Source organism: Melopsittacus undulatus, chromosome 8 (assembly GCF_012275295.1).
Source record: "Melopsittacus undulatus isolate bMelUnd1 chromosome 8, bMelUnd1.mat.Z, whole genome shotgun sequence".
NCBI classification, from domain to species: domain Eukaryota; kingdom Metazoa; phylum Chordata; class Aves; order Psittaciformes; family Psittaculidae; genus Melopsittacus; species Melopsittacus undulatus.
This window is the reverse complement of record NC_047534.1, coordinates 16,301,640-16,322,533: the sequence shown is the minus strand read 5'-3', so window position 1 is coordinate 16,322,533 and position 20,894 is coordinate 16,301,640. Positions and strand designations below refer to the sequence as shown.

At 39.6% G+C, this 20,894-nt stretch overlaps 1 protein-coding gene across 2 annotated transcripts in view; it reads right to left on the bottom strand.

Moving 5' to 3' along the window:
- Positions 1-20,561, bottom strand: part of CPPED1 (calcineurin like phosphoesterase domain containing 1) — a 48,578-nt gene extending 28,017 nt beyond the window's left edge. Inside the window, exons 1-3 of one of the 2 annotated variants that reach the window (XM_031050426.2) lie at positions 20,456-20,505; positions 17,470-17,594; positions 10,116-10,334 (exon numbers count right to left, since the gene is read on the bottom strand). In XM_031050426.2, the coding sequence (XP_030906286.2) occupies positions 10,116-10,269 (154 nt within the window). In that variant the 5' untranslated portion in view covers positions 10,270-10,334; positions 17,470-17,594; positions 20,456-20,505. Of the gene's footprint in view, positions 1-10,115; positions 10,335-17,469; positions 17,595-20,455 lie in introns of both variants that reach the window. The other variant, XM_005150770.3, reaches the window with a different exon arrangement.
- Positions 20,562-20,894: the final 333 nt, after the last annotated feature.

Here is a 20,894-nt window from a genome sequence, read left to right as displayed (position 1 = left end):
CTGGAGGAGGTCATGTTAATGCACTCAATATTAAGCAGACACAAGAGACAGAAATGTTCTGTACTGCAGCAGTTGCACATCAAATTTGGGCATAGGAAAGAGGCTCAAGATAATCCAGTTAGTAATTCTCTCAGGAAAGAGGATGTCTTCAAATGTTACAGTGACTATAAACAGAAATGAAGCCATACCACTGTCTGGACACCAGAACCATCAGCTCTGATGTTCCTTAGCTCTGAAGCTGTCTATTCTGAATGTAAATAATTTCACTCTCTCCAGCGTGCATGTCAGAGCTTATAAAAGCTCTGACTGTATAAAAGCCAGTATGGCCCAGCTCATCTTGTACCCTGATCATCAAACTGTCAAGCAGAAATCAAATGGAGAAATGCTGATTTGAAAATCATGTCCCTTAATTGCTGCCTAAATATGAACTCAGAATCCCAATATTTAGCACCTGCTTTTAAAGATCTCAGTGCATACCACTGCCTGTATTACATCAAAAAACAGTTTGTATGGGAGAAAGGACAGGGAACACAATTTTGAAGATGCATGTAGCCAGCAGTTTTGCTTTTCACATAAAGCACATCCTGGTGCCCAAAATTGTAATTAGCTGAATTGAACTGATACGCTTTATTAAGGCTTTATGGAGGAGTTAAGAGTATTAGTGTGAAATGTGCAGAATTGTGGGGATGCACTAGAGATGCACACACATGCAGAGCACTGCAGGCAGTCATAGGAAGCTGGCTGGCACGTGAGAAGGTCCCAGAAGTGCTGGGACCTGCTGGAAGCAGCAGGCAGAGAGCGGGGCTGCCACATGTGCCTGTGGGCAGGAAGTGGGTTAGGAAGCTTGAGCAGATACAGAGAGCAGATAAAGGGAGAGAGAAATAGGAGGAATGCTGAAGCAGGCTTGCCCCTCCAGAAAACTCAGTGATTCTGGGACAGTAGTGATGATTCCCTCCCAGATACATCTTTTTACAGGGTACCAGATTTTGTAGGCAGTCTGTACCTTTCCACCCCTCCACACAGCAGTGTTCTCAAGGGCACTGCTTCCTTGAGCTCCAGCAGCTGCCTTGCCCTGCTTCTTGGCTACTTCCCCCTGCCCTGCCTCTTTATGCTTATAGCAGTCTTTTGCCAGCTGTCAAGGCTGCATTGCCTCAACAACCAGTAAAAGACCATCAAGTGAGCTGCTTATAGTTTGGAGACCTCTGTTTTCAGCTTGTCCCTATTATCAAGGCCTTTCCTGTCAGCCCATGTTTAAACTGTTCACAGTAACAACACATGCCTGGCCTCAAGCTCCAGTTCACACAGCAAGTTCCAGTAACAAGCTGACAACAAGCCCAGGACCGGGGCACTGCAAAGTCAGCCTAAAGCACACTGGAATAAGGCCAGCAGCCTATAGGCAGCAATGATAATACTCCTCTGCCTGGTCCTGGGCAACAACAGCTTCTCACCTGTACGTGACCATTCTATAATGTCCCAGGATGATTAATATCCTCTTGAAAAATTCAAGAGGTCTTGGGCAATGGAAAAGTATGAAATTGCATTCCCAAAGGATCAGGAGTTTGCCATGGGTTTAAATTGATACTCGCCAATTTATACCTGTAACTGGCTGTAACACACCTATGGAACAGACTGTTGAAAACTGTACATAGAGGTACCACCTCTTTGCAGATTAGTGCACATTACAATTTGCTTTCCCCATCAACTTCAGCAGAGTCCTCTTGTTAAGTCCCTAAAGTTATATTACAAATATAAGACTATGTATCTTCCATGTTGCCTCAGCATATGGATCTCTTGGATTAAACAGCAGTTGCTGCTACATTACTATTCCATTTAACATATTTAAATTTTATAGCAAGATACAGACAAAAAAAAGAAAGAAAAGAAATAGACACCTCAACTGCAATTTACACATTCAGACTCTAACATAATCTCCTTTAGCTGCAGCCTAACCCCATCCAGCTCCAAAAGTGTGCCCCTGCTTTCTGTCTGTAAGTTCTTCTGGCACTTTTTGTTGTGCTTACAGCCTGAAATATACCTTAGACAGCACAGTAAAAATATGAAAATCTTACAATCCAACTATGGCACAACAGAGAGATCATGAGAGACAGCAAGCACACCATGATGAAAGCATTATCAAATGTGCCTGCAGCTTTATAAAGCTGACTGAAACAGTCAGATGTTTAAATTTGTTCCATTTACAATAGACATTTATAAAGCATGCACGTTTTATCATGCTTTAAGGTACCAATACTCTGATCAACTCCATGCTGTTATGCTACCATTGAGAATCACCCAGACTTTGGTTGACATTGATGGGTCAAACAAAAAGTATCCAAAAAGTTGGACAAAATTGAGAAGCTGGGTCTACCCAGTAACAGCCTTTATAAACAAATTATTTTAAACATTGTGCAATTTGTTTTGTTGAAGAGTACAGTTAAATTTTTGGTACTGGACTAGTTGGTAAATAGGCCCTGCAAATACTTCCCATGCAACTGGCAGGGCTGGCAACCATCCCCTATGTTTTCTCCTACTGTACCATGCAGACTAGGACAGCCTTGTTTAAACTTGACAGCTTCAGTTTAATTCTCTCCAACCACCTTATGTTCATTAAGGTGTAACTAGTGTGTGTCTGAAAATCAAAAATAAAATAAAAAATAATGCCATTTTTACTGCAGTGTAGTCATAGTAATGGTAAGATTTGAAATGTATGTCTGCATATATACGAATGAAAGAACACAATACAAGAAGTTAATGAGACCTTGTTTTTAGCATGGATAAAAAATTCATATTATGATCATATACATTCCACAAAGCTACTGCCCTTCCTCACAGACCCCTTTACTACAACATTGCAACCACTTGAAATAAATACTGAATATCTTATAAAGGCCACAAGTATTCCCAATATTGTAAGACACAGGAAAATACCACTGTAAGAACAGCATGTCTCAGTTAGATGTAATACATTAAATTTATTTTCTGTGCAACAGCCCCCTGGAACCAGGTGTATCAATTTCAGGGCCACTGCTGAAGACTAAAATGGTATAAAGCAGCTCTAACTCCAGCAAACAGGAAAACAGCTCCTTGCAGCTTCCCTCTCCACCTCCCCACACCCTCTGCCTTAGAGGAGGTGGAATGCAGCACAAGCAGTCGAAGAGAGCTCAGAAATGTAAGTTTGCTTTTAAAAAAAAAAAAAAAGTAGTAAAAGTGTCTGAAATGAGTAAGACCACAAATACTTTTATCAGCTATGAGATGAATAAAAAAAAAAAAATCTAGAAAAAAAAAGCCTCACACCACCAGACGTCAGGAAAGACTAAGAAAGCATGAACAACTACTTATTAAACTAGCATGCACTAGTCATCAAACTAGTATGCAAGATGGACAACTGATTCTGAAAGAAATGGAAGTACAGGCAGATTAATTAAAACGGAAAAAGTACCACCATAATTGATTCAGTAGACATGTCACAAAGGCAGGCAAAAGAATTCTTGCATTGGAATTCAGTTTATTTCAAATACAAGGGCCTAGTTTCCTGCCATCACTTACACAGCCATCTAGATGGATGTGTTCTTTGAAAATGAATATAAAAAAACCCAACAAAACTTTAAATTAGCAGATGCAAGCAGGCATCCTCGTCCTCCGTACCTCTCAAAACAAATGAATTCTGAAGTACAGCATAACACTCCTGGTTCTGACCTGTCAGGTGCTGCTTCCACTCTCCTTAGCAGAGACAAAAGCTCCTTCACCAGAGTTAAATGCTTCAGAAATGTATTATAAATAACAGTCTGAAAGCCTTTAATTACACAATTTAATGATATAAACAAAGGCAGAAGAAAAATTTCACTACTTGGCCTTAACTGACTGAAAAGGTTGATGTCGGATTATACAGCACGGAATGGCCTGGCCAGGAAATGTGTAGTAGAGCTTACAGCTTCACTTAACCGAAGAATTAGTACAAGTCTTCACAGTGCACTTCGAGTGCCAGAATACTCAATTCTAGAGATTTTAATTTCTAATTAACACACACACACATAAATGAATCTAGAACTACAAGCATAAACATTACTTGCCACTGATCCATTAGCACACTGCTAACATATCAAGTTTAATCAAATTCTAGCAGGATTTCTCATTATACACATTATAAGTCTCGTTTCATTTAGTCTCTAAACAGGTACATTTTATTACAGACAAAGCTAACAAGTTTGTAGGAACTTGCAGTCTTGCTCTTTATCTGTGTAAGCAGAACAACTACTGAAAATTAATTATGGGAGGTACCTTCAGAGAGGTGTTTAAAGGACTTTACCAAAGTCTATGAAATTACTGACAGCAGTAGTATTATTAAAAAAAAATAAAAAATGCAGATAAACAAATTCCTCCAAAGGAATTCAGTCACAAAACCAGCTGCTAGATTCTCAGTTTCACAAGTCAGTGCTTCTCCATGGCACTGGCAGGGTGACCTCGGCTGCAAACAGCTGAATTCTCTGCTGTTGTTACAAAAGGTGTTGAAATGAAGAAGCTGTTTGCTGGACACCAAACTGTATTTGAGGTATGAGATAAAGAAGGAAGCACAATGCTTGATGTTAAACTGAATCAGGAAAGTCAGGCAAGAAAGGAATTTACCCTCTGTTTGGAGGAAGCTAATCTTTGGAACGAATGGACAGCAAGTCTGTTGATCAGGATGAGAGAAAAGGTCAGCCACCAAGAGTGGGATTTTGCTACAGACCACCCAACAAAGGCAAAGAAGTAGATTCAAGTGTTCTATAAGTAACTTGAAAAAGTCTACAGATTGCAGACCTTGGCTCCTGTGGGAGACTAACCTCCCTGACATCTGCTGACTGCAGTCCAGGAGGGAGTCTGGGACAACCTCTTGACACAGATGGGCCACCCGGAGGCCACTCTCTTCATCCTACTAGTCACAAACACAGAAGTGCTAGGGGATGTGTTAATCCCTGTTAATCCCAGTTAATCTCTGTTAATCCCTTGGTTGTAGCAGCCACCGAAGTGCAGTTCAAGATTCTGAGGGGAGCAAGGCAGGCAGCAGATTTGGGGCCTTAGGACAGCAGACTGGTTTATGCAAGGAACTAGTATATAGAATTCTGTGGGAGGCAGCTCTGAAAGGCAAAACGAATTTGAGAGAGTTGACATGTCTTAAAAGACAAACTTGGATGTGTACTCGATGGGACACATTCAAGATGTAGTGAGAGCTGGCTGATGCCATCATGAGGCATCTCTCTCTAATCATCCAAAGGCTGTGGAGTTTTAGCACGCTGCAGTCTAGACAAGTGAACTAGGTGAGTGAAAAGCTTGCTGGACTGTTGGATTCACAGAGTATTGGTTAATGAAACAATATGGGAAGTTGTCATAAAATTATTACAGGAAGTTTCAACTTGATATATCTAAAACCAACCAACAAAAAAAAAAAAAAACAACAAAACAACCCAACAAAAACCCTCAAACACTTCTAGAAGTAAATTTCTAGAGTTTTAGAAAACTGCAGTGAAACAAGGACACCCAATCAACAGCGGTTTGCATTTTGCAGATTCCCATTTTTGACATACTATGTGCTGGTACACTAACCTAATGGACATATGTCTTCAGCAGTAAGCCTCTCATTATCATGGTGTATCTAGGTGCAAATCTCTAGGTTATATAAAGTATTTTCAGTTGCACTATAAGGTATTGCTTAAAATTCTTGATTATGTACCACAATATTCGTGACACCAGGAATAGATATCATATTCTTGATTATGTAATCAAGAAAACTACTGAAAATAATATTCAGAGTACAAACTACTTTTAATCAGCATCTAAATACCAAGATACTGATTACTTTGTTGCTCTAATGACATCTGTAATGGATTCCAAGTGCTGTGCCTGATTGCTTCCCAGCTGATCAGGATTCTGTTCATCACTCCTAGCTGCTGGAATTCTGAGATTTCTTGGAGTTCCTTTGCAAAATACTTCAACATTGCTTCAGCTAAACAGCTACAGTACATGCTTTAAAATGGCCATTATAAATTTTACACTTAATACTCCATGATAAAATGTGTCAAGATGGGAAGATCTGGGTTCCCTCCTTCCCATTTCTATTGACAGGCATTATATTGATTATAAAGCAGTATAATCCAAAAAACTTGACAGGCATTGGCCAAATGGATCATAAAATACAGCTGAACTTTGCCTGATCATATTTCTCCTCAATAATCACGCTGCAATAGTCACTGTGGCACACTTTCATTAATGCTGATGTTTTCAGTTCTAATACAGAGAATATACAAAAGCAATTTAAAAGGCAATTTGAGACATTAAATAAGATATATTCACAAGTAATGAACTTAAATCAATGTCTTGTCTCATGTAACTTCTGATTTTTGACTACTGAAAATATGAATTTTTAATCCTTCATTTTCCTGAAATAATGTGATAAAGGAACTGACACAGCAATCATTCTTGGAGAGACTCCTCAGCAGAGAAGTATGAAATGATTCCAGTACCATTCTGCTACAGACACACAGTCTGTAGGTCCAAACATCCTTGGCTAGGACAGCAAAAATACTTAAAATTACTCCAGGAAAATAAATATTACTACTGGTTTTCAATTCTGAAAACATTCCTATGTTCAAATTACCTGAAATGCTATTTGTTATAAAAATTCTTGATTCCTTGTTTGCTCTTTTTCATTAACATTGCAGAAAAGACTTCCTGTAATTTCAAATTTTTGTTGTAACAAATAACTGAAGTGTTGACAAATTTCAGTATTACTCTTCTGACTTTGATTTGGAACTCTAAAATGTTTTTTTTAAGAGTTTAACCAGCTGCTGATAGTTTCTTACCACGTTGTGTCTCCACTTTAAGTTGTAACTGCTTACATGGATCATGTAAAGTATGAAATCTCAAACACAGTATTTATGCTTGAGTTAGTGGAGAGAGACTTGTGCCATATGACACACAGCCATGTTAGAGAATAAATCTAAGAATTCATTCCTCCACAAGAAGGAAGTTACCTCAATCCCTAGAGTTCAGCATGGAATGTCGCAAAAAAATGGAGAATGTGACTGCAGTGCTTCCAAAAAACTTTCACTGCAAGGAATGTGGGAAGTCTTCATTTCTAACATCAGAAGATTTCTACTCTGATAAAAGAATATGCAGCAAATAAGTTCTTACAAGGCATCTTGGCATCTTCATGCCAACATCTTGAATGTCTCATACAGTAACAGCTATGAACAAGCCAAACCAAAGAAATTACAAGATATTTACTGACAAGGCATTTTTAAAACAGGATGTGAGTTGTCTTGCTTTAAACTATCTTTAAGTTTTCTTTAGCTCTTTTTGTATTTAGAAAGAGTTTCTATTCCAGAGGTTAAAGGTAGCAAAAAAAAGAGGAAAAGGTAGGAAGAAGAGAAAAAGGTAGCAAAAGAAGTCCTTTGAAAATTCTATTCTTTGACTTCCAAAAGCTACATTCATAGAGTTTGAGGTGAAGTGCTGATCCAAATTCTTTTAAAGACACAGATTTAGATTTATCTTCCATGAAGTATTTTTCTGACTCTAGATTTCTGTCTCTCTTGCTGTATCAAGTATCTTCCTGCCCTTCTAGGCAACTACTCAAAGAGTGTTAATTCACAGGTATCAGCACCAAAGAGAAATTCACTTTTAGCTCTCATTAGTTTACACAAGAAGACAAACAGCTGACTGAAAAACTGTACTTACATATACAATTGTTAAATTGTACTTGCTTGCTTGCCAGCTCATGGCACAGTAAGCATTTCCCTTAAAACACAAAAGCGATAATGAAGCAAGTACTTGTTCCAGTGGAATACTCTGAAATTCCTTTTAGTAGTACATTTCCTCAGTACTTTGTATAACTACATGATAACACAGACTTGCAAAGTATTAACATAATTTTAATCAACAAGAAATTATTAGATGAATTAAATTATGGTAGGTTTAAGTGAGGTAATCATAGAATGCTTTAGGCTAGAAAAGACCCTTAAGATCATTGAGCAATGACCTGATCTTTCAATTTCTTGGAATTACACTAGGAAGCTTCAAATATTTAGACAATGCACAGCACATACATCACATAATGTAAGTGTTCACAGAAGTACAATCTGTTCGGTTTCTTTTACATGTTTATTAACAAAATGAATATATGATGATGTTTTGTGAACCCTTGGCAGGTTAGCATTTAAAATATTACTAAAGTGTGAGATGTACCCTGGTAAAAGGGATAATAGTAACTACAGAGATCCATTACTAGAAAAAACAACATAAAACCTGCCACATGCAATGCTGTTACTTACTGTATCCAGCCATTTGGTAGCCATTGGAAGCAGAAGACTGCCCTCTCTCTGTAGTATGTACTTAACCTCTATCAATGGAAAAGCCTTAGAATCATACTGCTTGAAGTCAATATAGACAAAAGTCTATAAAAGATTTTGCATTGGTTTATGAGCCTTTGAGAAATATTCAGGTAAAATGAAATTAACTTAGCTTTCTGGGTTAATCAAATCTGTGAATGAAAGATCCTTTTCAGTAAGATGCAGCGTACATACTATTTGTCCTGAATTTTCTTCCTCTTAACAAGGGATACTGATGACAACATAACTGAAACACACAGATAAAAAGTCCTAATTGAAATATTTATTAAAACTCTGCTATAGGAATGCCAGATGATTTTAGGAAGATGTTATTTTATGATTCTGGGTTAAACCCGTACTTCCAAAATCAATGGATCAAGATTAAATCTGTTGTTTTTTACACTTTCAGATTGTATTACAAAAATTGTCTTCTGGTCAAATGAAAGTCTGTAGCCTATAAGTAATCACAGAAACACTGAAAAGTTTGGGTTGGAAGGGACCTTGAACAGCATCTCATTCCAACTCCTTGCCATGGGCAGGGGCATGTTACCCTAGATGAGATTGCTCCAAGCCTCATCCAACCTGGCCTTGAACACTGCCAGGGATGGGGCAGCCACAGCTTCTCTAGGCATCTTGTGCTAGTGCCTCACCACCCTCATAGGGAAGAACTTCCTCTTAATATCTAAATCTACCCTCTGTCAGTTTAAAGCCATTCCCCCTTGTCAATCCCATTGACAAGAATCCCAATCTCTCATATGGGAATTCTTCCATTCCCATAATCTCAACCAACTTGACATCTGAGGTTTTACAATGCACTCTGTAGGACACTTAAAGAATTATTGAAAGGTCTATAACATGCCCAAAACCTCACTGGGCAAACCAGAGCTGGGAAGCATCACTCCAGGTGCAAGTGCAGTACAAAGCAGAGCAGAGAACAATGCATACAGGCCTCCGTATTTCCAAGCTTACTTAGTAGATTGTTGTGCTGTCAGGTACATAGCAGAAGCTGTCTGCAACTCTACTTCTTACCAAGGCTAAGCAATGGAAGACACTGTGCTTAGACATGCTTTTCAGACAACTTGTCAACTGGCAACATCACTTTTTCTTTCACTTCCAGGAAGAGTATTCATCTTCCTAAAATAGAAAGTTTTAAAGTTGTAACTGTCAAACTTTGTAACCCACCTTCCTAGATGGTCTGCTGTTCTTCCTATGACTGTACACAGACACACACGGATCTCCAAGTCCCACAGCAAGAGGACAGAATGTTAAATCTTGACTTTGCTAATTTCTATAATTTTAAGAATAAAGTATTGAAGCAGTTGAATTTATTAGAAAGCCAGAGAATTCTGAGCTTAACCTACTTTAGGTACTCAAAAAGCCATAGCTAGTTTTTATTCTTGGCACTGTTTTTCCCCAATGGCTAGAGTCCCTGTTAGTCTTCCAAAAGATATTTGTTTAGAAGAAATTACTTTAATGCGTGTTCTTCAGGCTTCTATTTCAAAGGAAATTTGCTCAGGCCTACTGAAAAGAAAGCAACAAACTAACAAAAGTACACCCCTAAAGTGAATGACACAGGAAGTCAGATGAAGAAATCAGAATAACATCCCAAGAATCAGGTACAAAGCCCACATTTTTCCCCAAACACCAAAACACCAAATCCTATGAAAGAACGTTCTGAAGTCAAGGAAATTAAATGAGCCTTGCTGCCAATCTGAAATACAGAGAAAACCCATTCCGCACTTTCAACTGCCTTACCTGGCATTCCATGGATAAGGTCTCCACACAACACAAAGAACCTGGGTTTAGGATTTAGCTTGTTAATGGCCTGCACTGCTTGCTCTGCTAATTTGATTTCTTCTCCCCATTCGTCATCTCCATTGTTAGTGTCTCCAACTGCCCAAGCTTTCATCAGCCCAAACTGAGGATCTGCTCCTTGGATAAAGTAGAAGGGCCCTTTCCATTGGTACTCATCATCTAAGAAGACAAAACAAGAAGAAAATAAAAAAGCAGTTAAGCACCATAGAAACTCATAAAGAGATTGCAAGTTTTCATGCACCGTTAAATTATCTGCTCTTCACCAAGTAAGTTGAGGCTACTTTAATGAAGGTACAGAATTCTGGTGTCATTCATAAAGGACAAATATAAAGGCAGAAGTACAAGATTTTCCTCTAATGGGTAGCTGCAATAAATGAAAGTATAGTAATCTAATTAGATTACATGGTAATTACAGACTGATTAAAGGAAAAGTATGTGAACAATTTGGCAAACAGTGCTGGAAATTACAAGACTACAACATAGCACAAGTGTATAACATTAGACTTTAGCTGATTCTTTTAAGACACCTATTATTGCTTTTTTAATTAACAAGTTAAAACATACAGAAAACATTTAATATTTTATAATTCCAGGAGACTTGTCCATAATTATTAAGAAGTCAAATTCTTTTTGTTCTTATATTTTTAGAGAGAAGTTGGATGTAACACATTCTTAGGAGTTAGAACTGAAGCCACTCAAAAGGACCAAGGTCAGCAAACACAAAATCGAGCAACGCTAGAATTAGCATCAACCATGAAAATCCCAATTTAGAAGTGCCACAATAGCTCCAAGACCTATGATAAGAAAGTGAGAACTCAGGAACAAACTTCCATTGGTAGAGACAATGCAGAAAGAATTTGTACTGCTGCAAAGGAAGTATGATACTTTAGAGCAGAACACATTAAGAATAATGTATCTCAGGACCTTGCAAATAAAGCAACAGTTGGCTGCAAATTAAAACCATATACCCGCATCCTGTTTCCTAGACTTAGGTCTCAACTTGGAATTAAAGTACATACATGAGTACACTGTGGTTTCTCCAGCTACCTAAATGCATTCATTTGTAACCAGTTTTGACTGCTGTATTTGGCTTAATACCTTTAGTGTTATTGTTATTTAAAAAAAAAACAAAACAGCATTTAAACTGTTAAAAATTCACTAACTACATCAATCTATATTTGAATCTAAAAAAGTGATACAGGAAATTATTTCAAATTAAAACATAATCCATAAATATACTGACATATTACATCAGTCTGGCCTGTAATACAGTTTGAGGCAAAACTAATCTTCCAATAACAGTGCATAAGCAAGGATATGTCCAGCACACAGATTTACTTTTGCTTTTATTTTGAGTGATCTATAACTGGAACTTCTTACTTTGCAAGAAGGGGGCCGTATTTCTTTAAAGGAAGGTTAGAAAATAGACGTCATAATTCATCTCTTGCACAATGATATGGACAGGCTGTGGGTGAAGGAGAAGGAATGTGGACAATCCCTGGATGCTGCTTGTAATTGTCATCTGTTGCTATGGCATCAGATCATTTTGCCAAATGTAAGCTTCTACATTTGAGCTAAGCTAACATTGAATTTCTGATCAAAATTATTTATAATCTGTTAACACTGTTAATTTATACCAGCATTGCCTCGATCTAAATAATCATCATGTATTTTATAGATAGAAACTTTTAGCCATTCATTAGCTTTTAATTCTGAAATGAAATTAACATTTCCAATTACATAACTTACTTAGACAAGTTAAATGATCCATCTCTCCAGGAGTTTGCAATAGAAGCCTTATGGAACCAGCTGAATAACACAGAGTAATTTAGGTTTTTATTTTATGCCTTGCATAGCAAAATATGACTGCCATAAAAACCAGCTTACATGTTGCATTAAGGCACTGTTTGTGCAGAGAAATCAACTTACAGTTTTTGCAAATGGAAAGCTATGGATAAAAGAGATCAGTAAAGAAAGCTTGCATCTGAAATCCTTTGTGACCTATACAAAATCAAACTGAAAAAAGGGGAAGTCTAAAACAGGAATTAGAAGGACTGGCACAATCCTCACACTTGTTAAATGAAAAAAAACTCAAATCTGTGAACAAAATGGCATCTGTCCCTTTCCCAGCAACCCAGCAGACAGTACTGATAATCAATGTTGAGCAAAATCTACTTGGTTTGTATTGATTAATCTGCAGCCAGTAATTTTTCAGTAAAATATACAGACATTTATCTGTTGATTTTTACAGGAACTACTTTGAAAAGACAGCTAGTCTTTGTTCTCAAAGGTTGTGTTTCAATTCTGGACATACTGTACTTCCCTTTTGAGAGCCCAAGGGATGGTGTCTGGTGGCCAAAGGCAGCAGGAGGGCCTGAAGCAGGCAGTTAGCTGTCAGGCAGGACTGGACAAGGTCCCAGGTTACAAGGAGCTTCATATGTAATGCTTGACTAGAGAGAAGTCTGGTCAGAAGACAATGCATTGGCAGGGAGCATGCGGAGCTGATGCAGAACAGGTTGCAAAGCCAGACCAGGGGCTGTTGTAATACATGCTTCAAGGGTATTTCCCCCCCTTATACTCATGCCAATACAGTAGCTCTCTAGATTTTCAGTACCTGAATATTTCCAAGACTGTGCACAGATGCTCTGGTTTGAGTGGGTGAGTGATGGTCATGTGAGGCAGAGAGAGAGAGACCGATAAGATGAATTTGAAAAGAGAACTTCAGTACACAGAATCAAGAAGTGGCAGAAGAAAAGAGAAACAGAAGATGCAGGGGTGGAGGTGAAGAAGAGTGGGGAGAAAAGGAAAGAAACAGGAGGTGAAGAGAGAAAGGAACTGAAAATGATGCAGAGGTATATGCTATATTCTCCTGTAGGAAAGCAATAGAGAAAATGAAGAAGGCGAAGCAGGGACAACATAAAAGATCCAGGAATCAGGGCTACGTAAGTAACACTTACTCAAAATGTTCATTTAACTAACTGGCCTCAGTCAGATAATTCAGTAACTATTATCAAGGAATTACAAAAAATAACAGTAAGGTTAAATAAATATTTTCTACTTTTGTCTTGTTATTTGATCACTCCAACTAGAAACCCTATTTAAAACCAAGTAAACCTAGCGCTTGAACCAAATTCTACTAGCTTATCACTTATGAAGTGGTACTTACTGATTTAATTTACTACTTACTAATTTTTGTTCCCCACAAAACAAAGGAATAAGTGGAAAAAAAATAAAATATGAACACTCAGTTTAAACTTACAGCTTAATTTTTTGTTTATCAAGAATGTGTTTCAATTACTATAAAGTACTATAAATAAAAGAGGACTATGATGAAATGAGTTGCATTGATACAACAGCAGCACTGGTGTAAACCTGCACATGTCCTAGCTCTTCAGTCTGTTCTGTATTCAGCTCAGCTGGGAATTAACTCTTAACTGCTCTCACTGGTCTGTCTGCAGAGGATTTTACGCAAGTACCTGTGCAAAGCCTCCGGCTAAAGTTTACAGGGTTGCAATTAGTGCAATTTGGCTAATTTTGCTTAAAACCCCAGGAGAACGCCTGCACAAGTGCTCTTTCAACAGATCAATATGGTAAGAGGATTGCAATCTGAAAAGCACTTTCCACTGCCATAGGTGGATGCAAAAGGCTTTTGCCTAAATCTTAAATGATTTATCAATGCACTCTGTTCAGGTAACCACCAAACGCTCTTTACCCTACTCTCCCTTGCCAGCTGCATGCTAGCTCCCTCAAGCAGAACAGCTACTGTAGGCTGTACAAATAAACCTCGCCTGCTTAAGCTGTAAATCAGGCAACACGAAAGAGCCTTTTAACCATTTGGACTTTACAGTGTTTGGACTTTACAGTGAATCCTAAGAGTGTTCAGTCAAACCATTCTATTGCTATGCTAGGGGAATGCCAAAGTCTAGCAGACAGTTTATAACAGCATTGGACACAAGTGGTAGGAGGGGGAAGAGCTGGTTTTGCAGTGATCATCTAGTCATAATCCAGGTCCTAGATGCCACTCCAAAAGGTTTCAATTAAAAAGTACACACAGTTGTTATCTTATCTTCAAATGTAGCATGCAACAGCTTTTATGGGAATGTCAAAGGCATTCTTCAGCCATTAGATGAGCTGTATAGTTGGATTAGACAAAGTGCATGGTAGGTTAAGCAACAGAAGATTAGGATTCAATTAATAAACAATTTTTTGCAGTGCAAACTTGAGCAGAGCTAAGAATGTTTGACAACTGGCTCTTCAACCCTATAAGCAGATAGGCTGTTTGAAACTCTGATTTACAACAGCAGTAAAACGCAAATGTCAGACAAAAGTCAGCAGGTTTCTCAGACAACTGATGTACATACAGTTTCCATCTCTGAAGGATGATATCTGTGGAGCTGCTTTACACATTAAGCCACACAAAACTCCTATTCCAAATCTGTTTTGTTTCCAGGCCTCCTTAAGAGCTGCACAGCTGATCACTACAGAAGTCCAGCTTCAGAACATGTTGTTTGCCTCAGTTTCATTAGCTTCCCACTTTTTCTGCTCCCATGCATGTGAAAGTAGAGAGAGGATCAATGCAATGTATTTTTAGTAGCATGGGCTGAAAAACGGTTCCAGTGTCTAATTTTATCTCAACATTAATTCTGTGAAGGGCCAAAGTAGTCAGCAGCAATTCACAAGAGAAAACCTCAGCCATGTAGTGTCATCATATGCAAAAAGACAATTCAAGGACGTAGCTGGGTTAAGCTAAACCTCACCTTTCTAGAGAACAAAAGCTACTACCATGCCATGCTTATATTTCTTCCTCTTTTGCTTGCTTTCAAAGGATCACAAACACACCTATACAAAGGTTGTTCAAATAAAGCTCTGCAAGCTGGCCTCTGACAGCCACATGACACTGGTGGGATTTCAGTATTTCGCTTGTGGGATTTTTCTGAAAGTACACTGGCTGTCTTTTTCCTCTGCAGTCTACAGCATTCCATGGATATAAATCAGTTATGGAAAACTATTCCTGTCCATAGTCTCTCTATAGACACTATTGCAGCAGAGAAGAATGGACACAGACACACACCTAGCGCTTGCTCAGGATACCTTGAAAAGTAATGAATACAAAAATGCACTCATGCGCATATTGGGTTTGCCAGGGGAATTCATTTCTCTGAAAGATCAGAAAATAGCAGGAACGGGTACATGGTTCCCTGCCTGGAGCTGTCTCTGCCTACAAAGCATGACTGACTTTTTCTAAGTAACCTTGGTTTATAAGGAATACAACCTTAGTTTTCTAAAGAGGCTACAGGTAGGAAGGAAAATGGAATCTTCTCAGTGAAGGCAGTATTTATGCATCATAGATAACACAAAAGGCAAAAACTTTTTCCTTGCAACTGTTTTGCAGTTTACCTTTAAAGGTAAACTCTCAGTTCTGGAAGAGTTTGAAAAACAATTAAGGACTTGCACTAAATCCTTAATAATTCCTTGTTTAATATCAAAACAATATCAATAACTATGGCTTCAAATCCACCATCATTATTGTCTGTATGTCCATTATATTTCAATCTAATGAAATATGCATTCCTTTCAGCTATATTTTCCACATGTACCTGAGAGACCAAAGATACCACTATTGGAAGGTGCAATTTTATGCAGAGGAAAAAAAAAAAACCCAAAACCCACAAACCCTCAAAACAGGTACCAACATACATTTTCCAGAGAGAAAATAAAACATTTTAAAAGATTAGTTCTTGCAGAAATTAGGTGCAGTGAGCCTAAAACTACATATATAATACCAGTAGGAACACTGACAGAACACAGCTTCTCAAATAACTTAAGACTGTTTTGAAAAGATACACTTGTAAACTTCTTAGATAACTATCAAGGTAGCAAATGCCCCCTCCGACACAGTTTATTTGTATTGAGGCTACAGAATGCTAAACTCTAGTCATGTCTTTACGCCAGCCCCAAATTTAACATGTAAACTCACTGCAGAAACTTTACAGGCCAGGACTGTAGGTGTGAAAGGGGGTGTCTTGCATAATGACAAGGTGAAGTCACAGAAAGTTGTTCAAAACCCACATAAAATTTGCCTAATTCATACAAGAACTGGAGACAGCATTGGGAATGGAATATGCTAGCTGGAAAGCAGTTCTGATCACTGCTCAAAAATACTACTGTTGAAGAGCTCTAGAACAGTAATCATAATGTGCCAAGATCCTACACTCGTGTGAAAGCAAGAAAAAATAAGAAATCAACTGCGGCTGTATTTAATTTCAAAGGAAGGCGAATTATATGTAATTACGATGCTCTTAAAAGTGCAAAAATCCTTGAAGGCAGCATGGAAACTATTCAAAGCCACTATCTCAGAGGCTCAGACCATATGCATCACATTCACTGAGAACTTTAGAAAGACCAAAAGGAATCCAGACTGCCTAAACAACATAAACAACAGCCATAAGGACTCTAGTTAGAGGAGGGCACCATCCTTCAGAAATCTAAGGCATCCAAATAAAGAAAACAGGAAAAGTTTTATAAACTGGAAGGTTAGATGCAAAAGTTCAAGAAACAAAGCTAGAGAACTGGAAATAGCATAAATCTGAAAAATCAAAGCCATTTTTAGAGGAATTAGAAGCACGTAGCCTGACACTCATTAAGGCTAACATATGTCAGACATGCAAAATGCACCCTGGGGCAGGTACAGGCCGAGCAGAAAAACCGTGTAAATTTTTGTATCCATGTTTATTGTGAAGGAACTTGTGAAGATCCAACACTAGAATTCTTCCTTACAGGCCTTCCTGCCATCAAATCTGTCTCAAGTCAAAATGCCAGTAGATGATTCAACAAACAGACATGAACAGTAACAAACCACTGAGATCAGGGGGCATCCACAGGAGAAGTCAAAAGTAAAAACCAGCTAGTCCTCTGGGGACTTACCCCTTGCTTAAAACTGTCTTTGCACCAGAGAAGCAGGAAGATGGCCAATATCACACCTACATTTAAGGCAGTATCACACCTACATTTAAAAGCGTTTCCTGAGCAATCTGGTTAACTACTGACAGCAAAAGTGGCATCTGTACAGGCAAGTTAGTGGAAACTTTACAAGGGCTGCACTTACTGATTCTTCAGAAAAGAGTAATGGACAGCTTTCAAACAGACTAGGGAAAACCACCTGATACCATCCCCAAGAGGTATCCAACAGTTGCTTACCAAAGACTAAAGGAAACCAAGCTGTCTTGAAATACAAAAGAAAGCCCTTGCATGCATAAAAAACTGGTAAGAAAAAAGAAATGGACAAGATGCCCACCTGAATCTGTACTGAGATCTGTGCTGCTCTCCAGATTCAATCCGATCTTTCACAACACTGAAGAAGTGAAACTTGCCATTTGGCCTGGTTGTGAAGAACTGGGGAGAGACTTTCTTACACAGAGGCTATTCAAAAGAACAGATGAACTTCAATGCAGAAAAGTACAGGATAGAGCACAGGGGGAAAACACTACCAACTTCATATGAACAAAAATACTTCTAGGAACTGCTACAAATAAAACTCACCTCAACATTCAGTAATGGCACAAAAGCAGAGATAGGAAAGGAATAGAAAACACAGCAAAATAAAATACACAAGAAGCAACTGAATAAACTTAAAATAATTTGCAAAAGACCAGCAAGGGAGGTGTGACAGAGGTACATAAAAACACATGTGGAACTGAGTATGCAATGTTGGTTATCCTCCTCTTGCAGATAAAGATTTTGGAACCATCAACTAAAACTATGAGAAGACAGGTTCAAAGAGACACTTCTCAATCAATTAAGCTGATGGTACTATCACTGTTAAATTAATTGAAAAAAGTGCTCTACATGCTTACATGCTTTCACAGTTTCTTTGTACAACAGGATACTGGCATACTTGGGACAAAAACCAAACCAAAAAAACCCAAATATGGCTTCTTGGGTGGTGACAACAGAATTTACCCAAACATATGGTCTGTTTCTTCACTAAAATACCAATACAATTAGAAGCAGACATCTGAAGCATAACTTCACATGGATAGAAAAGACAGAAAAAATATTTAAAAACAAAAGACAGTGCATATAAAGGTTTCTTACCAATGAAATAGGGTACTTATGCACTGTTTTTTACTACACTCCACTGATTACATGAATAATTTAGATCCCTAACCTTGACCTTCTGATTCACAGGTCACATACCAAGAGTAGATTAAAGCAGATTACATGTATAACCTCCACATGTGAAAGAAGACTGAACAAATTAGTATTAAGGGATAAGGTGTGGGACAGTGATTTGTAGAAAGGGTCGTAAGAAAAAAAAAAAGGAAAACAAGCTTTCAATAGTGACTCTCAAATTTAAAAGAAAACAGTGCGAAGCCATACCAGTGGTAATAAATGTCTTGTGCAGCTACCAGCTTAACATAAGCACTGAATTAAAGACTGAGAAAACCAATAAAACACAGATAACACTTTCATTTTAAACTGCTATAAACTTTGCCTCAGTTTCATCAGCCTTTAGTTCTGGGTTTATTGGTTTTTTTTACCAATCATTTAGTTATTATAAGGTTGTGTTGAACTTTAGCATCTTACAAAAGAGCCAAGTAAATTATTTACAAAGAAATAATGTGTTCCTGAAGATAGCAGCTACACTACCACAGCCTAAAAAGTCATGACAAGATTAAAACCAATTAGTAAGAAAAGTCCTAATTAATATTTAAACACCACACAAGGACACTTCAGGAGAAAGGAACACACCTGGAAAACAGAGACCCAAATAACTTTTTTTTTTCTTCCATGTTTAAAGCAATTTTCAAATAGTACTTTGATAAAGCTCTTGTTCAGAAATTGTTACACTGCCATCAAACACTCCTTTTGTTACAATTTCACTATACAGCTGATACAAGTAGATGGCTTGTCTGCCATCTGTCCCCTCAACAAATGCTAGGCATTCTGTTCCAAATCCACCACACCATCTGCAATTAATAGGTTGCCAGAATGATTGTATAAACATACTTCACATGCTCAGAGTTGGTGATTTTTCTTTATTTGGCAACAAGCAGAGACAAATATTTCCTATGAAACTCAAGAAAATACCATTAAATTGTTGGGATTAAATAGCCTTGCCCACCTTATCAAACCAATACTAAATCAATACGGTTTGTCATTTATAAGCAAACACAAGGACATGAAATACCTTCAATGTGTGGCAATATGAAAAGGTTTCCTAACAGAGATAGTTCATGCACTTGAAAAACCTAGGCACACTGCAGAGCCTCCATTCTTGGGAGAACTTTACAAGCACAGGAGATACATACACACATTCAACATACGCCTCTCTTGGTCCAGCTGCAAGAACCAGCAGACAGTAAGAGGCTGCAGTCTTTGGCTTGGCAAAGGCCTCGATACCTTATCGACCTGGGAGGAGGACAGTCCAGAAGCATATCTAGTATGGAGCTGATTTATACTCCGGCACTACCAGCCAAGGAAGTTTATGGTGCTGTCTCTGCAGAGTCTGGAAATGCTAGTGGAGCAACCAGCTGCTGACCTCCACCCTAAGGGAAGCTAAAGCATCTTACATAGTTGCATCTGTTATGGGACCTGCCTTCCATTTGAGTAACATAAACAATGAGTTAGTTGTAACACGTTAAGTGACACCCTATAGGTACAAGCACATGACAGTACGGGCTTGGCACCAGCAATTTCATGAGCGACGGAGATAGGGTTTAGCAGCACTGACAAGTATTTTAAAACGAGCCCAGTGTTCACTGCTGGCACCTCCACGGCCGCCGGAACCCCAGGGCTGCGGATGGGCAAGGCTGCGGGGGCAAACGCTTCAACGCGCCTCTGCGCTCCAGCTACCGTGCTGACAAACTTGGTCAGATCCGGGCGCGCCAAGCACAGCAGAAGGAGAGTAGGGGAGGGACAAGCGGGAGCAGGCTGCCACAGCTCCGCGCTCAAGCGAGCCCCCGCCGCCCGGCAGCAGCACTCCAAGTGCGGCTGCTCTCCCTAGCAGGGGAATCCCCATCACGGGCTTGCTGGAGCCGGCAGACGGCTCAAGGCCCTGTCCCGGTCCCCCCAAGTGTATGGAGGTGTAGGCTGTCCCACACCTCCTGTTCCTCGGCACTAACCCTCCCCCGGCTACCGCCGGGGAAAGCCGCAGGCCTCCCTTCCGCACGCCCCTCCCGCTCGACTGCGCTGCGAGGAACAGCGCCCGCCGGCACTGCAGCCCTATGCTGAGGTTCCGCCCGGCTCTGCCCCCGAGGCGCGGGCACCGAGGCGCGTACCTTGGTGGAAGGCGGTCAAGGTCCTGCCCCGGGCTCTCACAAACACGTCCCGCTCCGCCGCCATAGCTCCCGCCCGCTGCCGAAACCCGCCTCACGGCCCCGGGCCGCCGAGGGGGCGGCACAGCGTCCGCCGGGGGCGGTGCCTGTGTGCGGGCAGGGGGAGCCCCACGGAGGCCCCGGAGCGGGCAGAAGGAGGTGGCCTGGGCAGGGCGTGGCGCAGAGTGTGGCCGGGCAGCTGTGGGGTGGGGCGCGCAGGAGGCCTCTGGAGAGTCTGGCCGGAGTGGCGAGGCGGTGTGGTGGGTACAGTGAGGCCGGTGATGAGTGCTTCGGGGTGCGGAGCCTGTCCCGAGGTGCACTGGTTTTGCATGAGTAATGATAGAGAACAGGAATAGATTTCCTTCATTTTCAACATTTTCCTTAAGCTGTGAACTAATGTAAA